General features: G+C 35.5%; 1 protein-coding gene and 1 long non-coding RNA gene across 5 annotated transcripts in view; one reads left to right on the forward strand and one right to left on the reverse strand.

Annotated features, from left to right (window-relative positions):
* nlgn4xa (neuroligin 4 X-linked a) overlaps positions 1-21,336 on the forward strand; it is a 188,390-nt gene extending 167,054 nt beyond the window's left edge. For 3 of the 4 annotated variants that reach the window (XM_087236005.1, XM_087236006.1, XM_087236007.1), the window contains one exon: positions 18,796-21,336. In XM_087236005.1, the coding sequence (XP_087092131.1) occupies positions 18,796-19,684 (889 nt within the window). In that variant the 3' untranslated portion in view covers positions 19,685-21,336. 4 annotated transcript variants of the gene reach the window in all.
* On the reverse strand, positions 5,942-9,600 carry LOC147846898 (uncharacterized). Its single transcript, XR_015476680.1, has 2 exons — positions 9,072-9,600; positions 5,942-7,681 (listed from the first exon to the last, which is right to left on the reverse strand). It is a non-coding gene; the product is annotated as an uncharacterized LOC147846898 (long non-coding RNA).
* Positions 21,337-22,211: the final 875 nt, after the last annotated feature.

The following is a 22,211-nucleotide window of genomic DNA, read 5'->3' on the forward strand; positions in this document are numbered from 1 at the left end:
ACGATTATATCTGTTCAGCTAGTAGTTGGTGTATAAATCTCAATGTTCAAAATTGACCCTTATGAATGACTATGTGGTTCAAAATCACAAATGTAATGAAGTTAAAACAAGGTTATCACTTTATTTTGATGCTCCCTTTAACGCATTTTGTTGAATTTAAGTTACATTGCATCTACATGCCAACTAATTCTCAATAGATTATAAGTAGAATGTTAAATTGGGGTAAGGGTTAGTGTAAGTTGACATGCATTTGCAAATTTTCTTATAGTCAGTTAAACCAGTTAAAAGAGCAGTATCAGTAGATATTAAGCAGACAGTCTAGTAATACTCAAATGAGTATCAATTGGCATGTAGTTGCAATGCAACTTTTAGTCAAAAAATGTGCAATAGGAACCTTCAAAATAAAGTGTTTCATATCATAAATATATATATATATATATATATATATATATATATATATATATATATATATATATATATATATATATATATATATATATATAAAAATAAATAAATAATTAATAAATGAATAACAGTACTGATAATAAAGTTGTGAAGTAAAAATATTTCTGGGATCAAATCCATTTCTTAGCTATCACCTTTTGAGTTATGGGGTTCTCTCTGGCTCCCCATTGCCCACCCCTATACTACACTCCAAATCTCTCTTAAACTCCTTCAAATATAAGTGACTGTGTCTCCCTCATACTTCCAGCGCCCCATTCAGCATTTATAGGCAGAAAAGGCTTTGCTGTGTGGCACCACTCCAGCTGATATCTGTGCGTCAGGCGATAGATTGGCAGGCTCATCAGTAGCTCACGTCAGGCTGCTCTCCCTCCGCTGGCTAAGTGTTTCTCTCAGCGCGAGTACTTTAAAACAGAGGAGGAAAAACGAAAGCAATTTCAGCAGCACTTGGAGAATGCTCGCTTTGCAGGAGAGTCACTCCAGCCTCTGGTAAACACTCCAGTGGTGATATCAGCCTCTGTGAGTGTTTCTAGAAAAAAGAAGAAGAAGAAAAAAAAAGAAAGGAAAATAAATAACGTGGAGGGAGATGCACTGAACATAATGTCTCATTTGTAGCCTTCCTTTGTTGGAAAGGCTGTCAAGCTTGGGTGCTCAGACTGGAGAGCCAGACATGGGCCATTAATGCTATCACTTAGGAATATTAATACTCTATGCACTGGTGCTCTGGATGTAAAGCGGACATCTTTTCCAGCTTTATATCTGTGGATTTTATTTGTCAGATATCATATACACATGCATTTTATTATGTATCAGCAAAGACCTGCCTCGTGTGTATTTCATTTATATAATAATAATAATAATAATAATAATAATAATAATAATAATAATAGTTATTATTATTATTATTATTATTATTATTATTATTATTATTATTATTATGAATAATACTATTATTATTATTATTATTATTATTATTATTATTATTATTATTATTATTATCTTACATCTTGTAAAGTTGTGCATAAAGTACTACAGAATTGCCTTTTTACTTTATATCATTACAGTTCTATATTAAATATTTTATAATTTTTTTCATTCATATTAAAATACAAAACCAATATTTAGACCTATTCAACAAACATTTTGTTTTACAAATAAATTGTCTCCTTTAAAATAGCAATCATAGTGCATGCATATTTCATCATATTCCATCAAAATAAAATATTAAACAACATAGCAAACTCCATGTTGATAAAAAAAAATGTATATTACTAAATACAGGGATGTAAATGTTTGCCTCTTTCTTTCTTTCTTTCTTTCTTTCTTTCTTTCTTTCTTTCTTTCTTTCTTTCTTTATTTATTTATTTATTTGTTACATGATGTTACAGTATGCTGTATACCACAGCATAAACCTCTGTGTTCACAAAACCTCAGTTCTAGATGTACCATATTTAGAGTTATAGTTAATATGCATAATGTATTTTTCATTCTACTATTCAACTTTTGTGGAGTTGCTATTTAGCTGAAAAACTGTAAACCTTAAGCCTTTGCCTTGCATTAACTGACTCTTTATAGCCTTATAACCTACTTATCTGACAACCCTAATTCAACACCCAGAGTAATTACAGTGGGGGAGGGGTGCATTGATTCAACAGTCATTGAGATTAACCCATCCACTTACCCAGCACCCAAGGAACACAACAACTAGCCAACACTAGAAAGGGAAAATATACAAGGTTACACTTTGTTTTGAAGCTTCTTTGTAAATTGCAAAGACAGCACACTCATGCAGGTTTGCGATGCACATCTTCTGATGCTGAACCTTGTCATTTCACCTCAAGGTATAGTGTTACCCCATGGCATCATCACAGAGAGACATATAATCCAGAACTTTCCAGTACATTTTTGTTCTCTGTTCCTTGCTTGTGGAATGAACTTCACTGCTATCCGATCTGAAATGCAAAATCTGTTCATCTCTTCCCTGTGAGCTCATGTACCCATCTGAATCTATCTACATACATACATTCATACCCCTCACATTTAATTTTAATTAATCCTTCTCTGTTCTAGCTCCCTGGTTATTTCTCCCCTTTGTGATAAATTGCCTATTGTAAAAAAGAAAATTATCTCTTAAATTAATAAACTGAATTTAAGTTTGTAAGTAATTCTGAACCGATAAAAAAAAGTGTTTGACAAAAATAAAGTCAAAGCCAAACCAACCTTGGCAGGCTCAAATCAGCATTTAATATGCATCTATTGAATGAATGAATAAATGAGTGGATAACTATATTATAATAATTATTAACCCATTTACTGTCATCACCCCACCAACAAGACACTTACATTTACAATTAAATATTGATCTAATCATGACAAACTATATTTCATTGGCAAGTTCTAAGACACCAGCATACATAGGTTACCACTGTTTTTGTTATGTAGCAAGAGTAATAGATTAAAACATACGTCTCAAACTCGATTCCTGGAGGGCTGCAGCTCTGCAGATTTAAGCTCCAACCACCTTTAACTCACACCTGCTTAAGTCTCTGATTGTCTTGAAAACTTTGATTAGTTGGATCAATTGTTTAAAGAGCCCATATTATACATGAAATAGGGTCATATCCTGGTTGTAAGGGTCTCCAACAACAGTCTAATATGCATGCAAGGTCAAAAAACACTTTCATGGTCTTATAATCTGCATTTATTTTTAGCTAATTATCCCAGCGACTCCTGTATGAACCGTCCAGTGATTCATTTGTTCCCAAACCCCTCCTTAGCGCGGAGCTAATCTGCGCTGATTGGACCGATGACAGTCTGTCGCGATTGGTCGACTGCCTTCAGTCAGAGAGGGAAATGGCCAATAGCTAATCAGCAATTTAAAAAGTAATCACAGTTCATACACGCTCGATAGTGTAGACGTGGATTTTAGCTGCCACACTATGGCGAGTGGATAGTGCCACGGATAACCGAACGAAGGAGACAGTCGTGTACTCGCCATACCACACACACACAAAAACACACACACACCTCCGGATGACAACGCTCCCGCTTCCGCCCGCACCCGCCAGGTTTTAGCCTGAGAACCCGCTCCGTTTTCTGCCCGCCGCGCCCGGTCCCGCTAGAGCGGAGAACACAACCAAAAATCGCCCAGTATACAGTCCAGACAGCCAAGCTGTCCAAAGCTCGTTCGTTCGTTCGCTCTCTCTCTCTCTCGCTTTCTCTCATACGCGCGCGTGCGCACTAACACAAACACAAGCACCACGCAGACTCTCTCTTTCTAATTCGCATAGCAATATCCGTGATATTGCTAGACAGCCCGCTCCCGTCCCAAATTAAACCCGTTACCGACCGCTCCCGCGATTTATTCGGAAATTTATTCCCGCGGCTGTCCCCGCGCCAGATTTCTGCGGCGCGGGAATAAATTTCCGAATAAATCGCGGGAGCAGAACTCTAGCACGGAGCTCCATAAACAAACAGCACGCGTCGCGTTTTTAACGTGACTTTGCACGCGATAAGATAATATATCCAGTTAACCTGATACAGTACACGCGGTTACAAGTAACAAATCACAACTAAATACATTTGCAAGCTAGAGTAAACGAGGCAACAACTTTAACCGCACGTACTTACACTTGAGAAATGGAAGAAACCCATCCTGACGTCCATCAGTTACTCTTTACTGATCCTTCCTTTAACAAACTCAGATGAAGTATTCTTTGTAGCATGTAGCTTCCAGAAGTTTCCAACTGCTTGGTTATAATGCTGATGTTTCATCTTTGGGTAGAGACTCAATATAATGTCCATCTGCAGTGTTACTTCAATCGACCGGCATGTTTGTGTGCGTGTGTTTGTGGGTGTGCGTGTGTTTGTGGGTGTGTGTGTGTGTCTGGGTTTCTGCGTCAGAGGGCGGGGCCTCAGGTTTGAAATCTCCCGGGTTTGCGCGTGCACGTGAATAACTTGGTTTCGTTCGTACGTCATGGCGAAACACCTAATGAGTCGGTATCAAGGCGACTCGTTTGAAGCACTATGAGTCGACTCTTTTATAGATGAATCAACAGTTTTAAACACTGTATTCTTACAGATTTAAGCCTTAGCTGGATACTTCACTTCACTTAGAGCTGTGTTACACACTACATGGAGGGGAATTTTCAAAAACCCATAATATGGGCTCTTTAATTATGGTTGGAACAAAACTGTGCAGAGCTGTGGCCCTCCAGGAATTGACTTTGAGACCCATGGATTGAAACTTATTTACTCTCAGCCAACAACCCGTGGGACAATTTGCATACATGTTTAAGCATTTCATAACTGACTTTTTAATATACAGTTAAAGTCAGAATCATAAGCCCCCCTTTAAATTTAGTATTCTTTTTTTTTTTTTATATTTTCCAAATAATGTTTAACAGAGCAAGGAAATTTTCACTGAAGGTCTGGTAATATTTTAAGCTGTATAGAAGTGTCTTGAAAAATATCTAGTAAAATATTATTTACTGTCATCATGGCAAAGATAAAAAAAAAAATCAGTTATTAGAAATTAATTATTAGAACTATTATGTTTAGAAATGTGTTGAAAAAATCTTCTCTCTGTTAAACAGAAATGGGGGAAAAATAAACAGGGGGGCTAATAATTCAGGGGGGCTATTAATTTAAATTCATTTCATTTCACAGACTTCAACTGAATAAGGTCAACATTTATTTATTTATTAAATTGAGAAAAAGATGTTTATCGGAGTTATAAAGCATTCCTTAACTACAGCAATCAACATGTTAAATCACAAAACACTGTTAGTAGCTACAAAAAAATATAAAATCCATTCTATATTTTTTTTGAAAACAAAATGGCCTGAAAATGTATAAATAGTATGAAAAAAAAACTAAAATACTTTGTGATACAATGCCAACTATAACACATATTGGTTTCTCACCATAAACATTAATAAATTTTAATCGTTGAATTTAAATTTAATAACACCAAACTGGCCAAACTACTTTAGAATTTAATGTCCTCATGTTATGTAAATATATATATATATATATATATATATATATATATATATATATATATATATATATATATATATATATATATATATATATTTTTTTTTATTAACTTCAAATTTGAAATATATATATATATTTTAAAATATATTGCTGTGTTGTCCTGTCAATTTTGTATTTGCTGTAAAACAAGTTTCCCAAAATGCATGTTTTCTAAATTATAATAAAATATACATGTGTTGATTGAACATTTTCATAAGCATAAACGTTCATCACTTTTGTTTTATTTAACTTTTTTAACAGTTTAGCTGCAATCAGACAAGTGTGGTCTGATTAATGAACAAATGATAAACAAGCTTATATTACAGGAACATTGAAGATGTATAATAATTTAAATTAAACATTTTATTTTTAAATCTATGCTCAAACAGTGGAGCCAATATTTCAGGGGTTAAAGTAAAATCCCATTATGTTGTATAGAGGTTTTTTTTTTTTTTTTTCTCTGCAGACAGAACACTTCCACTGTGTATTTTAATGGAGCAATACGATTAATTCCTCACTATACTAATATCACCTCATTGAGCTATGAATTGAATGAGGTGATGTAAAAGATTCTTTATGTGCCAATTCCTGCTTGAATGCTTGTGCAATCAGTTGTTTACTGTTTCCTTGTAACACACCAGTTAGCTTTACAAGCAATGAAATATTGTCAATATTGTGCATTACATTACAAACGGCGATAATGGTTCTGCTCAGATATTAGTTCCAGGAAGCGTAAAAGAAAATGTGGAGAAATGACTATACCCCTTTATATTTTGCACACACCATTAAATGGATCTTTAAGTAAATGCATTTCTGCATCATGGAATCACAACGGTTGCCAAATTCTAGCTGGGAGAGTCAAATCTGTTAATGAAAGTGAAAATCAATATGGATTTCAAGCATTACAGAAGTATACTCACTAACTGAAATGAAGCATAGCGATCGTTGATGCTGTCTAAGGATACGGTGGATTTAACCATTGAAAAAAGGCTTTGGTGTTCAAAAGAAAGTGCGATTGCCTACAGTGTGAACAATTTTAATATAAACATGTGATGACTGTATGCTTCAGGCAATAATTAAATAACATAAGCAATATATAAGTGAATATCAGAATGGCTGTGATTCTGCCGTAGGTATACGTTTACAGTATCTATCTAAAAAGTAGGATCAAGATCTAATTTTATTGCAGTTTTAATTTATTTTATATGAGTTTTGTTAACAGTGACCTATCACCAGCCACACACCCCACCTTTGAATTCATCAATCCCAATTACCTTTAGCTGCATTCTAATCTTCATTACCTGTGAGCACACTAATTACACACAGTAAATAAGAGATAATTTCCCCTACACTCACCATCTGCTTTAACGTTCACATCTGAACTTTTCTCTTTTTCTTGTTGTTCCTGAGTGTGAATGCGCATGGCTCTGGCATGGGTTTAAGGGTTGTCTCAATCAGCACCCTTGTTCAGTAGTTAGTGCACTTTGATGCACAATGATTTTAAGAGATTTTCCCACAAAACACATCTTTCACACAGATTGTTTCAGTAAACTGGTTAAAAAAAGGATCACCGGTGCTTTAACTCAACATGGTAATGATGTCATCTACAATGCTGTAATGAAAATGTTTGGACTCAGTCAACATATTAAAAATATATAGTCAGCATAATCAGTCAGTTAACACCACCATAATCTAAGAAGTTTCATACACAAGTTTTGCCACTCAATCAAGAATTTACTTAGAATTTAAATTGTATTATGATTTTCTGTTATGAAAGAAACGTATGTTTTACCAGATGCGCTCATTGACACCCTTGGTTTACCATGGTTTGTTCAGATGGTACTGTGCTGCTGTGTCAAGGCTGATTTTTACTTCTGCGTTAAGCGCCCATGTATGGTCCAGTGCACCCTTTGTAGGGTTGGATAGCCCTCGTTGTGGCTGAGGCCGATGCTGACGCACACCTTTTAAAAAATGTAACTACACATCGTAATGTCACATAGCGCAAGCTCTGTGATTGGTCGGTTTGGTAGTGGTGGAGCAAGTGTCGAGTCCTGTAAAGTGAAGAGTCCCGTGACGGAGCTCCAGATGGAAACTTTTGTTTTGTGTTTACCTTATGTTTAAAGTTGTTGGACGTCTACCTGTTCCCACCTCTGAATGAGTGTGTTTTAGCCACTTGTCACTAGCCGCATTTCCACTATCAGGCCAGTGCGAGCCAGGGCTTATATCGGGCCAGGCCGGGCCAATCGCCCGGGAGGTTGAGCAGTGAGGCCGAAATCATGTCGCGTTTCCACTGTGGGGCTAGTAGCTCGCAGCGCGTCACGCAAACCCCGCCCCCAGAACATCCCCCGGATCGAACGTCACTCAAACCGCCCACTTCAGCGAGAATCATGCAGATAAAGCACACCATCACATCATCACGAAACTATTAAAATTAGGACAACCAAAACAAACAAATGACCTGTTACTGTACAGCAGTACAACGCATGTCTATACGCACATGCCTGTGTGTTTTCATTCATCATATTCATTTACTCGCCGACCGACTGGCATCGAAATCCAGTGGTCTTGCCACCACCAAATGCTCTGTTTGCATGATTTGATTAATTTCATCGTATCCAAATACTTTATAAATAATATTTAAAACATTTTCCGGTGTTTATTTATTTTTATTTTTTTAGAAAATATCTAAAATCTTTTTTTTCAAAGAGGCTTTTGAAAAATGAAAGTTTAATATAAATTTGAAACAGTTTGATATAGTACCTAATTGTTATAGCTATAGCTTTAGTTAGTTTTATATTGGTTTATTTATTTAATGTGATTTTATTATAGGCCTATCTAATATTTGTAATTCTTTAAATTATTTCAATATAGGGCTATTTTAACTAGATATGACACTATTGTTTTGAGCCTACAAAAGTGGACATGAAATTTGTAAAGTTTAATGTCCTACTGTTGTATTCATATAGTGTATTATCTCCAAAATAAATTAAAACAATAAAAAGAAAAGAAAAAAGCTGCTCGCGGCATCAACAGAGCTATGAATGGAGCGCTTTTTTCGTCTCACACACATACACAGGCATCTAAACGCACAAAAACACACACAGTATTAAACTTGACAAAACCTCTTGAAAACCTTTACTGTCTGCTGTGTCTTTAATATGGTGTAAAGATTATTATGCGTTACTGAAACATCAAAGATGCAGCAAAGAAAGATCATTTTATGTAACAGCCTTACATTTTAAAGAGAAACTTAAGGGCGATCATATGCAAAAAATACCCCAGCCTATAATTTGTTCCAGATGTTTTCTTTCCCTTATTTATTTATTTGTTTGGCGCATGTACTCGAGTGCGATCGAAAAACTGTGCCCGCCTCTCCTTTCACTCCGCCCCGAGGCCCCGGCTGGCCCTCCTTGGCCCAAGGTATTCGGCGGGCCGAAAAAGGCTGGCCGTTGGCCCCGAGAAAGCCCCGCTTTGGCCCGATTAGGCCCCGGAAGTGACAGTGGAAACGCCACTGGCCTTGGCTCGCCCTGGCTCGCTCGCTTTAGGCGCGATAGTGGAAACGCGGCTACTGTGGCCGAGAGAGCTTAACAATTTGAGAGCTGCAATTTAAGAAAGTACATGCAATTACAAAAAATACCAGCAAATAAAGTAATGATCTTCATCAATTGATCAAATTGCAGCTCGTTTCTTTAATTGTTTGTGTTTTGACCAAACTGTGGCACGTTTCTTCAATTATTTGTGTTGTAACCAAATTGCTGCGCGCTTCTTTAATTTGTTGTGTTGTGAGAATTTGCAACAGGTGTGCTGTCAAATTGATGAAGATCATTTATTAATTTGCTGGTGTTTTTTGTAATTGCATGTGCTTTCTTAATTGCAGCATGTTAAGCTCTCTTGGCCATTGTAACTTGAAGCTTTCAGAAAAACAGAACACTCATGAAGAAACATGACTCAGGAAAAAAAAAAATAAAAAAATAAATAAAATAAATAAATAAATAAATAAAAACTACTGCCAGCTAGTGTTTTGGAAGTGTCACGCCAATCACTTGATGCAGAAGTATAAATCAGCCTTTAGTCACCGCATGCAGTTTTTGGTTCACCACCTGCTGAATCACACAAGTGCAGTATTATCAGTTCACCGGTTCTCAAATTTGATCTGTGTACTATTTTTGTAACTGAATAACTCTGGAAATTGTTTTATTTCGAGTCTGATGGGGTATCAGGCATGTGATAAAGTAAGTCATTTGTGGATAAGTGCATAGTGGATACACAAATAATTTCAAATAATTCAGTTTGATTTGGTGAACTGGTTCAACCAATTTACTTAGAAGATGTGATTAAAAAGAATGATTAATTTGCATATCAGCCATTAATATTAAGTGCTGTCTCAATTGCAAAATTCCTCCAATGCAGTGAAACATTTGCGCCCTGAAACATTCCACAATCTTCTTAAAATTAAGGCACATCGATAAGCATCAAACTTTTGACATTAACAAAGTTTAGAAGAGTGAAATATGAATCATGTGACCTAAATCATCAAATAATAAAAAAGAACTTGTTTTCCAAAAAACTCTCTGTTAGCTATTAATTTTTGACAGAAAAAAAACGTAACTACTGTACAGTAGATAGGATAAAAAAAAAAAAAAAAGCTAGCAAATATTTATAATTGTTTAATGGTTGAATTGTTGATGTTATTTAAAACAATCAAATTATATAGTTATAATGTACTTTTAAAAACGTCTTCAAAATTAATATTAGGATATATTAGTTTGACTGTTGTTTTGATGATATACAATGAGGACATTCTCATGTCACACTCAGTGTGTACCATAGGGAAGCAAGTCCATCACTGTCCCTACCAGTGCCTGAATTTATGCACATGACCCACTGATGAACAACCTCTGGAACTAGGGTTCTGACTGAGACACAGCATCTGCCTTCTGACTGCTTTGGCTTCAAGCTACTTCTGCAATCCCCTCTCCTTATTCTACAAAAGACTCTCACTAAGATAAGAAAACAAACTCTTCATAACACTTACCTGCTCTGCTCTCCATCTCTACTGTTGTCAACAAATGATCTGGTTTTGTGCCTATCCCTTGCGTTTGTCCTGTGTCTACAGTAGGTAGCATTACATTTGTTGTATGCAACTTGCAAAAAAAAAAAAAAAAAAAAAAAAAAAAACACATTCCATAATAAACTGTGCTCTGAGTTTGACTTTGCCTTTGTAGCTGAAAATTTATGTTAATTAAATATTGAATATATATATTTTAAATGGCTAATTAATATACACATGTATGTATCTATTCATCTATTTATAATTCATTTTACTGTTTTCGTCTTCCCGACATAACAAGCCTTTAAAACTTTTATTCAAACTAATACAGTCAATAAAACAAATATTACACACATGTCCCTTCTGATTATAATGCTTTGGCCACTATTGTAAAACACAATATATGACTGCAGTTCCCTTTTCATCCCCACTTGTGTTTAGTTATTTTGTCTATTAGTTTTTGTGCACACATATTTTAGCCCTTAGAATGCACCTAGCCACATGATTATATAAATGATAAAAGCAAAGTGGATGTAATGGGACATATGCTGTGCTCTGTACCACTAGCGAAGTGCTGCTCTTATCTGAAATACAGAAATTGAGGAACTGCATATTGCCCTGGTAGGTAAATAGCTTTAAGCAGTGCTTGCTTTTCCCAGGTCTGAATTCTCTGAATGAGCCGTTAGTATTGTTATTGCTCACATTCATATACAGGCATTACCAGAGGTTAATGCAAACAAAAGAAATTCTCTCTCATGTTTGCTTGTAGCTAGATTAGATTGTTGATTTGAGCTGAAGCCTTTTTGAGAATGGTATTTGTGGAAAGGAAAAATATAAACTCACTTTCAAAAATATGCCTTCGCAAACCACAGTAAATAATACAGTAAATGCATGAATAAAGAGCTTTCATTTGATTTCGGTATTACAAAGACTTTGCTTCCCTGATGGTATGGGCTTATGTCTCAAACAGCACATGGTATCATGGCCATAGTTTTATTTAAACAAAAAAAAAATAAACATGAAGGAATGAATGAATGAATGAATGAATGAATGAATGAATGAATGAATGAATGAATGAATGAATGAATGAATAAATGAATGAATGTATGAATAAATGAATGAATGAATAATTAAATTAATGAATGACCTCAAATTGCTCCAAAAATACAAAACATAATGTAAACAACATTGTTCTTTTCCTTCTTCTCCTCTTCCTCCTCCTCCTCCCACAACTTCTGATTTGGTTTTGGTCCGTTATAAAACAGCGCTAAACATAGAATAGACCTAGCTCCCAAATCAACTATATATATGGGGGGGTTGGGGTTCGGGGGTTTTGGGGGTGAGGTTGAGGACAGGATGCAGCGGGTTTTGGGTGGCCGCTTCGATTGAGTACTGTACCAAAGTTGGAAACCTGGGGGTGTTTAGTTTACAGACTTTACCAAAGAGGGGGGTGGGTTAAATTACGAGAGTTTTTTTAGAGGGAAATAAAAACTGGATGTTTGCGGCAGACTTGTATGAAATACGGTATACTCCCATGAAAAACCCATGAAGTTTTGGCAGGTGAGCTTACCAGTTTAATATTGATTTGATCTGCTATAGTTAGAAATCAGATTGTTTTATCTTCTAAGCGTAAGGGCTTATTATGCAGTTTTAGCACCATCTTGTGGATAGAAAATGTCAACTGTCGCCGACGAGCTGTCTCTCAGAAATTGTAAATATTTTAAAATAGGCACTATTCTTGCAAATAAACTGCATAGTTGCAATCTAAACAACTACATTCTCATCTAAAAAAGCCTCAAAAGTATATTTTGTTGTGTAACAGCAGTAATATTTGTCAAACTGTGGTGTCTGCTTGTTGCTGGCTGTATGTGGGGGGAGTAATACACATAGGGTAAAGAGGCTGTACTGGTGCTGATATTACTTAAATATATCACAGCTATCAGCCAATCAGATTCGAGATCCAGACAGAACTGTTGTATATTTGTATGTATATATATATATATATATATATATATATATATATATATATATATATATATATATATATATATGCAACAGTTCTGTCTGGATCTTGAATCTGATTGGCTGATAGCCGTGATATATATATATATATATATATATATATATATATATATATATATATATATATATATATATATATATATATCACGGCTATCAGCCAATCAGATTCGAAAACCAGACAGAACTGTTGTATCTATTATATATAACTGTTGATATATATATTCATTCATTCATTTTCTTGTCGGCTTAGTCCCTTTTTTAATATGGGGTCGCCACAGTGGAATGAACCACCAACTTATCCAGCAAGCTTTTACGAAGCGTATGCCCTTCCAGCCGCAACCCATCTCTGGGGAACATTTTACACACACATTCACACACATACTCATATACTACAGACAATTTAGCCTACCCAATTCACCTGTACCACATGTCTGTGGACTGTGGGGGAAACCGGAGCACCCGGAGGAAAACCACGTAAAGGCAGGGAGAACGTGCAAACTCCACACAGAAACGGCAACTGAGCCGAGGTTCGAATCAGCGACCCAGCGACCTTCTTGTGTGTGACCTTCAGCACTACCTACTGCGCCACTGCCTCGCCATATATATATATATATATATATATATATATATATATATATATATATATATATATATATATATATATATATATATATATATATATATATATATATATATATATATATATATATATATATATATATATATATATGGCACACTGACTGAGTATTATGCTCGAGTCATAAATAGATCATGGTAGAGGAGCTGCGCTATTTCTAGAGAAGCACAGGGTGCCACACTCCTCTGTCAGACACACGTTCTACACAGCTACCGACTTGCCAGGGTTGTATTAACCATATGGGCATTTTGGCATGTTTTTAGGGGCACCGTGTACTAGATGGATACAGTCATGTCAAGGTGGCATAAATGGTTTCTCCACCACAGAAATGTTTCAAACCCTGCCTTCCAATTTTTTTTTTTTTTTTTTTTTCACAGTTTGGCAGTTTTTTCCACATAAGTCCTTAATTAGTGGCAACAAAGATCATCAAAACCACTGCATTTCCTCACACACGTCAAAAGATTAAGTATGATTTTTAAGCTTTTTAATTCACAAGGACACAGGATGTGTCCTTATAAACCTCCAAAGCATTATAATTCCTAGGTCATACTCATGTCACTATGCAAATATCTGCCCTCGTAAACCACCATAAACAGTACACACACACACACACACACAAATGCACACACACACACACATGCACACACTAAGATCAGTTTATCTGTAATACCAAATCAAAATATATGTTCTCTGCAAAGCTGTGGATAAAGCCTTATGACAAAAGATGACAAGTGAGACTAGTTTTTTTAACAAAAAAAATATTGACTAAAATCTGTAGGGAATGAAGCTATTGCTTCAGAAACGAATCTTGACAGTGCTAATGCACTCAAAGAAAAAATGCAGGCCTGGTTTTTACCACCTCATCTCCATATTTAGAAACCTTTTATGCCCAGCTAGGTTGTCTGCTACTCCCAGACTGAATAATGTGTAGGAGTGCTAAATTGGCTTTCCGGTTAAAACCTTTATTACTATGTTCTTTTAGTAGCAAGGAAAGCTATACCAAACTACTGTTCAAATTCAGAGCAGCAGTGTATTTTTATGTATTTATTTATTTATTTTTGTTTTTATTCAAGTGTGTCAGTTATGAAATTTGGTTTGTTATAAAACTGTGAGGTGAGACATCATGCTCTATAACACAAAGGGTCTCAGTAACTACGTTTCCATGCACCTATTGTCATGTGCATTTTGCATATCTCGTTTATGGAAATGCCAAGATGTGCATACATTTTAAAAGTGTGCATAAAAAACAAATGCACATAATGGAGTAGGATAAACTTATCCGGTAAGAAAAGGTGTGCATAAACTACGATGGAAGCACTTTTACCAAACAAATTGCAGCATGCGCATAAAAAAATGTAATTTTGTTATAAGAGATCATGTGATAATAATAATGTGTGTGTGAATGGACAAACCAGCAGGCTGAGCACATTGTAAAACATTTGAAATGTTGTTTTGGTCATTCTAAAACGTTATCTACAGTTTCAGTATTAGTTTTATTATATTAGTAAATACCTCCAGGATCAAGAGCATCTGCTCTCTGTGTCTCACTTCTTCAAACGCCATCGTGGGTTCACTGCGTGTCAGGATAGCCTTGTGAGACACAAGTCATTTATTAAATGAAGAAACGATTCATGCAGCCTCTCCTTATGCAAGAAATACATTTTTACTGTTGATATTTAGCACCAGTTAATCATTAAGTCACTATTTTTTTTGCTTTTCCTCGTTGGATGTAAACACTGCTTTATTCACCTGTCTTTTATGCGATATTCCAGTTTTGCGCATAAAGTTAATTTGAATTTGTGCACATAAACATAGCTAATGATGCTGCAAGAGAGCTTTAAATTGGCTTAAATAATTTAGTTTAACACAATTGATTGAATTGTTAATATGTTTTAATAAAAAAGACCAAAGAATGGAATTTCCTACATTCTGTGATTAATGATTTGAGAATTGGTGCAACAAAGCCTCATTGCACTATTAAAAACAAATTTAATGGCAGCTCAAAGCATCCATCACTACATGGCAACTGGGACTACATATTTTCATTGCTTAAAGCGAGCCGTCACAATGTAAATATAAATATAACAATAACCAACTCATACATGCTTTGCACTTTCAATTATTATGTAAGTCTCACTCACATTTAACATACTTGCATAGTTGTTCAAATTAAAGTCCTGTGAGTGTTTTATAATGGACATTGAGCCATGCAGGAGTTCAGTGATCCTTCTGTCAGTGATCACCCAATAAAATTCAACTGCAAATTCAGCCGACTTCTTTAGATTGATGCTAGTGCTGTCAATCGATTAAAAAAAATAAAATAAAATAAAAAACTTAATTAATCACACTATTTTTTGAAAATTAATCGCAATTAATCACATTTAAAACTTGTCATTTTGGCTATTCAAATGTAAAATTAATGTAAAGGCAAGACAAGAACTATTTAAATTCAAAATATAATTGTTTATTATATTTTTGTTTAACTTGTAACACAGATTTCTTCATGTAAACAACAAACCCACAATAAACCATCAAGATCCTGGCTTTACAGTCATATTTATTACAGAAATAAAAACACAGGCATGTAAATGCCATTTGAATTTTAAAACAATCAATGCCAATTAAGAAAAAAATGATTTGCAAGTTGGATTCTAAGTGGACTGCAAAACAATGCCAAAACACAGGCATTGCAGATATGGAAAATGGAAAATTATGATAAAAATAATAACGTATTGAATACAAACAATTGTACTCATTGTAAAGTTGTATTGCTGAAAATTGAGAACATTAATTATAAAATAGAAACAATTTAGCTTTGTCCTCCTTTACATTTATCTAGTTGCTAAAACAGTCAAGTATGATGACATTATTAGGGGACAATGTGGAGCTTTTCTTTTAAATGATGTGAGCTGAGAGTGCAACGCAATCTCACGGTAATTCGTAACTTTTTGATTTAATGGCTACAACGACGTTTAGGCAGGTTTGTTGCTAGAAAACGCACACGCACACACACACACACACATAGACCAGGGCCGTGCACAGGGGGGTGGCCCGGTGGCTAGAGCCACTGCCCCTCTGCCCTCAGTGGCTGAGGTGCCCCTCTCAGGAGGCACTTGCTCTTCACATTGCAATCGCGTTGAGCACCTACCCCTGTAAGGGTCTGTGCACTGTGCACAGGCCTGAAACAGACACACACAAAGACAGACACACACACACAACTCATGCAATGACAAGGCAGCCAGAGCTACTCCCTTTAGATTCAACACACATGGTCGCGTTTATGAAATTTCCTTAAACTAAGCGTTCTAAAGTATGGTTGTGTTTCACAAGAATTCTGACACAACAATGCAAAGCATATGCTTTCGTTGCGTTTAAGGAGTAAACACGTCAAACTTGATGAAACATTGGAGGGCGCATGCTGAAAGACATTGAAATGCACGTTCTTGGACAGCTTGAAACTTGACACTTTCTGAGTACATTTACATAAGACACCAATATTCCGATTTTATTATGATTAATATAAATCTCTAATTAAGAGTCTACGATGTAAGCAGCAACTTTTGATTACCTTAAAGGACCACCGAGTCATGAAATAAGTGGAGTTTTTTTTTTTTCCATTAAAACAGAAGTTTATAGTTAAAAATAACACACCTGAAATTGCATGAAACTCTGCAAAGTCTGGTGATGCGACATTCAAATTAATCGTATGCATTAACGCACTAATTTTGACAGCACTAGTTTCAACAGATTTAGAATTGTAGAGAAGCCCTAGAACACACTGAGGTCATAAACCTTCACTTGCACTTGCAAGCAAACAAATAAAAAGTGCAAAACTTGTACCTTCATGTGTTTAACAGCTTCTTTCATGTCACTTAAGTACACTCAACCATCCCTCATGCATAAGTTTTAAATATTCTAACTGAGCTGAGCCCCTGGCATGAGGAAAAACAGATGATAATGTGACGCAATGAATGTCCTAACTGACACAGTCCACAGACCAGCCTAGAGTGATAACATCAGTACGAATGTACGTCAAAAGGTTTAAAGGGCATCTTTGCATCTTATTTACCCTAAAAGTTCATAGTAGTAATTGCAGGGTAAATAGTACTATTCTAACACCATGATTACATCACATTCTACCATTGTCGTGTCACTAGAAGCTAGAAGTTTTACACAATATGTGACAAAGCATTGCAAATTCATTTGACCCATGTCAGAAGTTACAAAAATGCTTGGAGTACATCATGTCAAATCCAGTTAAGAAAGAATCACTTATTATAATAGAGTGTATAGTCTTTAGTCACATTCTTCTGCTTGAAGACAAGGTATAATACTGAAATGCATCATTTGATAAGATACAAACCTGACCTTTTAAATGTACTGTATTGTCCAAGTGACAAGTTGTAGTACATATAAAGCTATTTTTTCACTTTTTTTGACAGTAAGCATCTCTGTTATACATTATCCAGAATGTAAAGCCTCTGACATGAAGTACATGTATTTATAAGCATCTGTGTAGACTTAGGTCCATTCCTAATTCTATTTCATAGTCTGATTTATACCATAATCCTCGATCACATGCGAGTGAGTAAATGATTATGTTCGGCTGCATCCTATTCAGTAACACTTTCTCATAAAAATGTTCCTCACAACGAGAAGGTCGCTGGTTCAAGCCCCAGCTGGGTCAGTTGGCCTTACTGTGTGGAGTTTGCATGTTTTTCCCATCTTCTTTTGGGTTTCTTTCGCGTGCTCCGGTTTCCCCCACAGTCCAAAGATATTCGCTGTAGGTGCATTAAATAAGCTAAATTGGCTGTTGTGTATGTGTGTAAATGCTAGAGTGTATGGGTGTTTCCCAATGCTGGGTTGCAGGTGGAAGGGCATCTGCTGCGTAAAACATATGCTGGATAAGTTGGCGATTAATTCCACTGTGGGATCCCTGATTAATAAAGGGAAAAAAGTCTAATATAATAAAGCCGAAAAGAAAATGAATAAATGACCTCTGTTTATAATTGTTTATAATTAAGCATAACCATTAATATAATTGTGTAAAGACTCATTAAAACATATAATATATTACAATCAAAGTTATAGCTTTTTTTTCAAGCTTTATTTACACTTATTATTAATGCATTTAATTTCTCATTTTGCATGCATACAAGTATTAATTAGTCAATCTTGATTAAATGTACAAAGATGCAGAGTGTGCATTGTTAAAGAGTTGTCAGGTTATAATTTTCTTAGACTTGTTTAGTTTTAAATAAGTGGATGGATTTATTGTGTGCATAACAGGTATGCTGCTCTATAAATACTTATTGTAAGTCATATTACAGTTACTAACCTTTGTCATTGCATCACTGATTGTTTTTAAGTATAGTGAACAAAGAAAAAAAAAAATAGTTGGATCAGTTATAAGCATGAGTTTTTTAAGATGTCTGATGTCTTTCCCTTTCCACTACCCTTCTAACCAACATAGAATTGAATTCTGAGTAAAATGGAATTGGGCATTGCTCTGTAATGTTATAACACGCATTTCTGAAATATAGATATAAATGTTAATATTTATTTGTTTTTCCTCTCATTTTAGGGATCCGAACCAGCCAGTTCCACAGGACACCAAATTCATACACACAAAGCCCAACCGCTTTGAGGAAGTAGCCTGGTCGAAATACAACCCCAAAGACCAGCTTTACTTACACATCGGACTGAAGCCAAGGGTGAGAGATCACTATCGCGCCACCAAGGTTGCTTTCTGGTTAGAACTGGTACCTCATCTCCATAACATCAACGAACTCTTTCAGTATGTCTCGACCACTACAAAGATACCTCCTCAGGATACTACACCTTTCCCATACACTAAACGACTAGGTAAAACATGGCCGTCCACCACACGACACCCTGGTGTTCCTCCTGCCAACACCAAACAAACCACAGACCAGCGTAAAGGCAATGATTTGAGTGATGACTCAGCAGTGGTTATCGAGACAAAGCGCGATTACTCGACCGAACTCAGTGTGACCATAGCAGTAGGTGCTTCTCTCCTTTTCCTCAACATTCTGGCATTCGCAGCGCTCTACTACAAGAAGGATAAACGTCGACATGAATCCAACCGACGAGGACCAAGCCCGCAGCGGAACTCTGCGCCAGCTAATGTGGTGGCTAACGCTAATGACATAGCACATTTGCAGAGTGATGAGCTGATGTCACTTCAGATGAAACAGCAGCAGATGGAACACGAGCACCATCATGAGTGCGATTCTTTACAAGCTCACGATACGCTTCGTCTTACCTGCCCGGCTGATTATACGCTTACCCTGCGACGTTCACCTGATGACATCCCACTCATGACGCCAAGTACCATAACAATGATTCCTAACACTCTGGCCGGAATGCAGACCCTGCACAATTTCAACACATTCGGAGGCAGTCAGAACAGTACCAACTTGCCCCATGGGCATTCCACCACCAGGGTATAGCTTCTTTTTTTTTTTAGAACTACAGAACATGGTCTGCTAAGGCAGTGGGGGATAAAGGACCTTTGTTTGTTATGGCAAACTGTGCTGACTTTGTTCCACTCTGAGACTTATCATGGTGGATGAGATGTTATTTTCCTATGAAGCCTTCTTGCAGAATATATCAAAGTCAAATATGACCTACTTGCGAAAAAAAAAAAAAAAATGAATGTTACTAGAGTAATACTTTATTTGGAGCCAAGCTTGTTAAGGGCAGGGGGACTTTACACCAAAAGACAAGAAGAACTCTTTCTGAAAGACTATTTTGCTTGCGTAGAAAACATATACACCAACAACAGAGAGGATCTGATGATGCTTTGTATGTGCCATAACTTGTCATATACCACGAGCAACAATGAGAGCAATGTTATTATGTGAGAACTATATTTCCGATACACACATTAATATTATTTTCTGAGAGCTTTGTCACATAATGAACATGTGGACTGAACTTAAAAATCCCAGCCTGAAATGTAATTATGACAAAATTTGTAAAGGTGACATAATGTACATACTTGTGAGTCAAATACAAATATTAAAAGAATTACAAAAGCTTTTATTGTCGTTTAGTTCAAAATATGACTATTAATGAGCTTACGCTTCTGTTAAGGTGTATGTAAATAAATCAATCATTATCTTTTGTTTTGTTTTGCTTTTTTGGAATCATGTCTGTGCTTAACAGCTTTTAAAATCAAGAAAAGAAATAAAGGAGAAGACAGTATTCTTATTCCAAAGCCTCTAAGTATCCATTTCAGTCATTTAAGTGTTCCTTTGTCCCAATGTTTGACAAATATTGCATGTTTGATTGCTGCTTTACATTTGATAACCCCATACCGTGCCCCCATGCGGATGTTAAAAATGAAAGATTGCTTCTAATTACATTACAGTGCTGGGTGAAGTTGCCTATTCATGCTGTTTAGTGTTGTACATTTGCTTTTAGGGATTTGACGAAGGAAGATAAAGCAGATGTTAATCAGAGCAACTTCTACCCATGTCCAGTTTGTTTTATCTGCCTTTTCTTTTGAATTTGTATCATCACTGCCTGAGCTTCAAATGTGACCAGCATTGTAAAATTAAAAAAAATATATATATATCTATAAATAAATAACAGAGGCAGTGGATTCGGGTATCTATATTAGTTGGATATGTTTGTAAAGATGTATATGTTAGATATTTCTATTTGTAACATGCTAGCAATATGTAAAGTATTGTGCCAGGCTTGTGATATTTTGGGTTAAAACGTATGTGAATGAGTGTAAATAATAATAATAAAAAAAGAAATAATTATGATTACTATAAATGAAAACAAACAATCAAAAAATAGCCCTGATATTTTTCGGTTCTGCATCCTATGACAAAGACTTTGGAAATGCAGGAAAGGATTTAAAATAAATGAGTTTATAAAGATACATTTGTATATTAAATCAATTCATGATTCATGTTAGCCCTTTGTTTGTCTAACAGTACAGAAAGGGTTAAATGTAGGATTCTAAATAATAGTTTGTCTTATATTGTTTGCAGTTTTTGCCTTAAGTGATAGATGATATTTCTGGCTGGACACCTGTATAAATTTTTTCTGCCGCATTTTTAATAAAATATCACAGTATTTTCTAAAATTGTGTCTTCAGATTTATTGACTTTTCCAGCCTTGATGGAAAACCTGATTTGCCCCCAGGGTGGTGAAACAAAGCTAAGCGATTATATTTAATCCTCAAAAAAGTACATTTGAAGAAAGAACATATGAATGCTAAAAATTATCATCCCAAAGGTTTTGACGCTTTTATTCAAATTATTATTTTGTTCAATGTCACTGCTTAGTGTACATGTTAATTGTAGATTATCTTTATTTAAAAAGGTAATCATTTTTATGATTGTTACAAGATAAGCTGATGACCTTTGTTCTTTGAAAAGTTCATAATAATGTCAAAGCCAAATTACTTAGACAGTAGTTATGCATGCATTTTACATAATTATCTTGCTTGTTATGTTTCTTGCAAAGTACGGCCTTCATTTATTTTTGAGAAGAGAAAAAAATGAAATAATCTAATGTTACAAACAACAACAACAACAACAACAAAACAAATAAAGCTATATTATTTAGTCACTGACTTATATATTACATCCATGTACGAATAAACAAACAGGAATGCACGTTATTGAATTTCCAATGCCCACCATCCCTCTTGACAAGTGATGTGAACAATATTTCTCATTAACATTCCATTAATAGACAAACAACTCTGCTGTTCTTGACACCTGTGTCCTTCAGGATCAATCAAGTTTTCTTCTACTCCTTTCTTTCTTTTATTTTTTCTCCCAGCATGGTACGATGCACAACAATGAATTTGTCAGCGATTTTGCAGATAGTCTTGAAAAATGTATTTACTGCCACTTACCATGTTTATTTGCCACAGTCTTATTTTGTAGTTTGCGCTTCCTCCTTGATTAACAAAAGCTCAGATTCAAAGATAATTTAAACAAACAGAATGTT

Source organism: Danio rerio, chromosome 1, assembly GCF_052040795.2.
Source record: "Danio rerio strain M-AB ecotype USA chromosome 1, GRCz13ab, whole genome shotgun sequence".
NCBI lineage: Eukaryota > Metazoa > Chordata > Actinopteri > Cypriniformes > Danionidae > Danio > Danio rerio.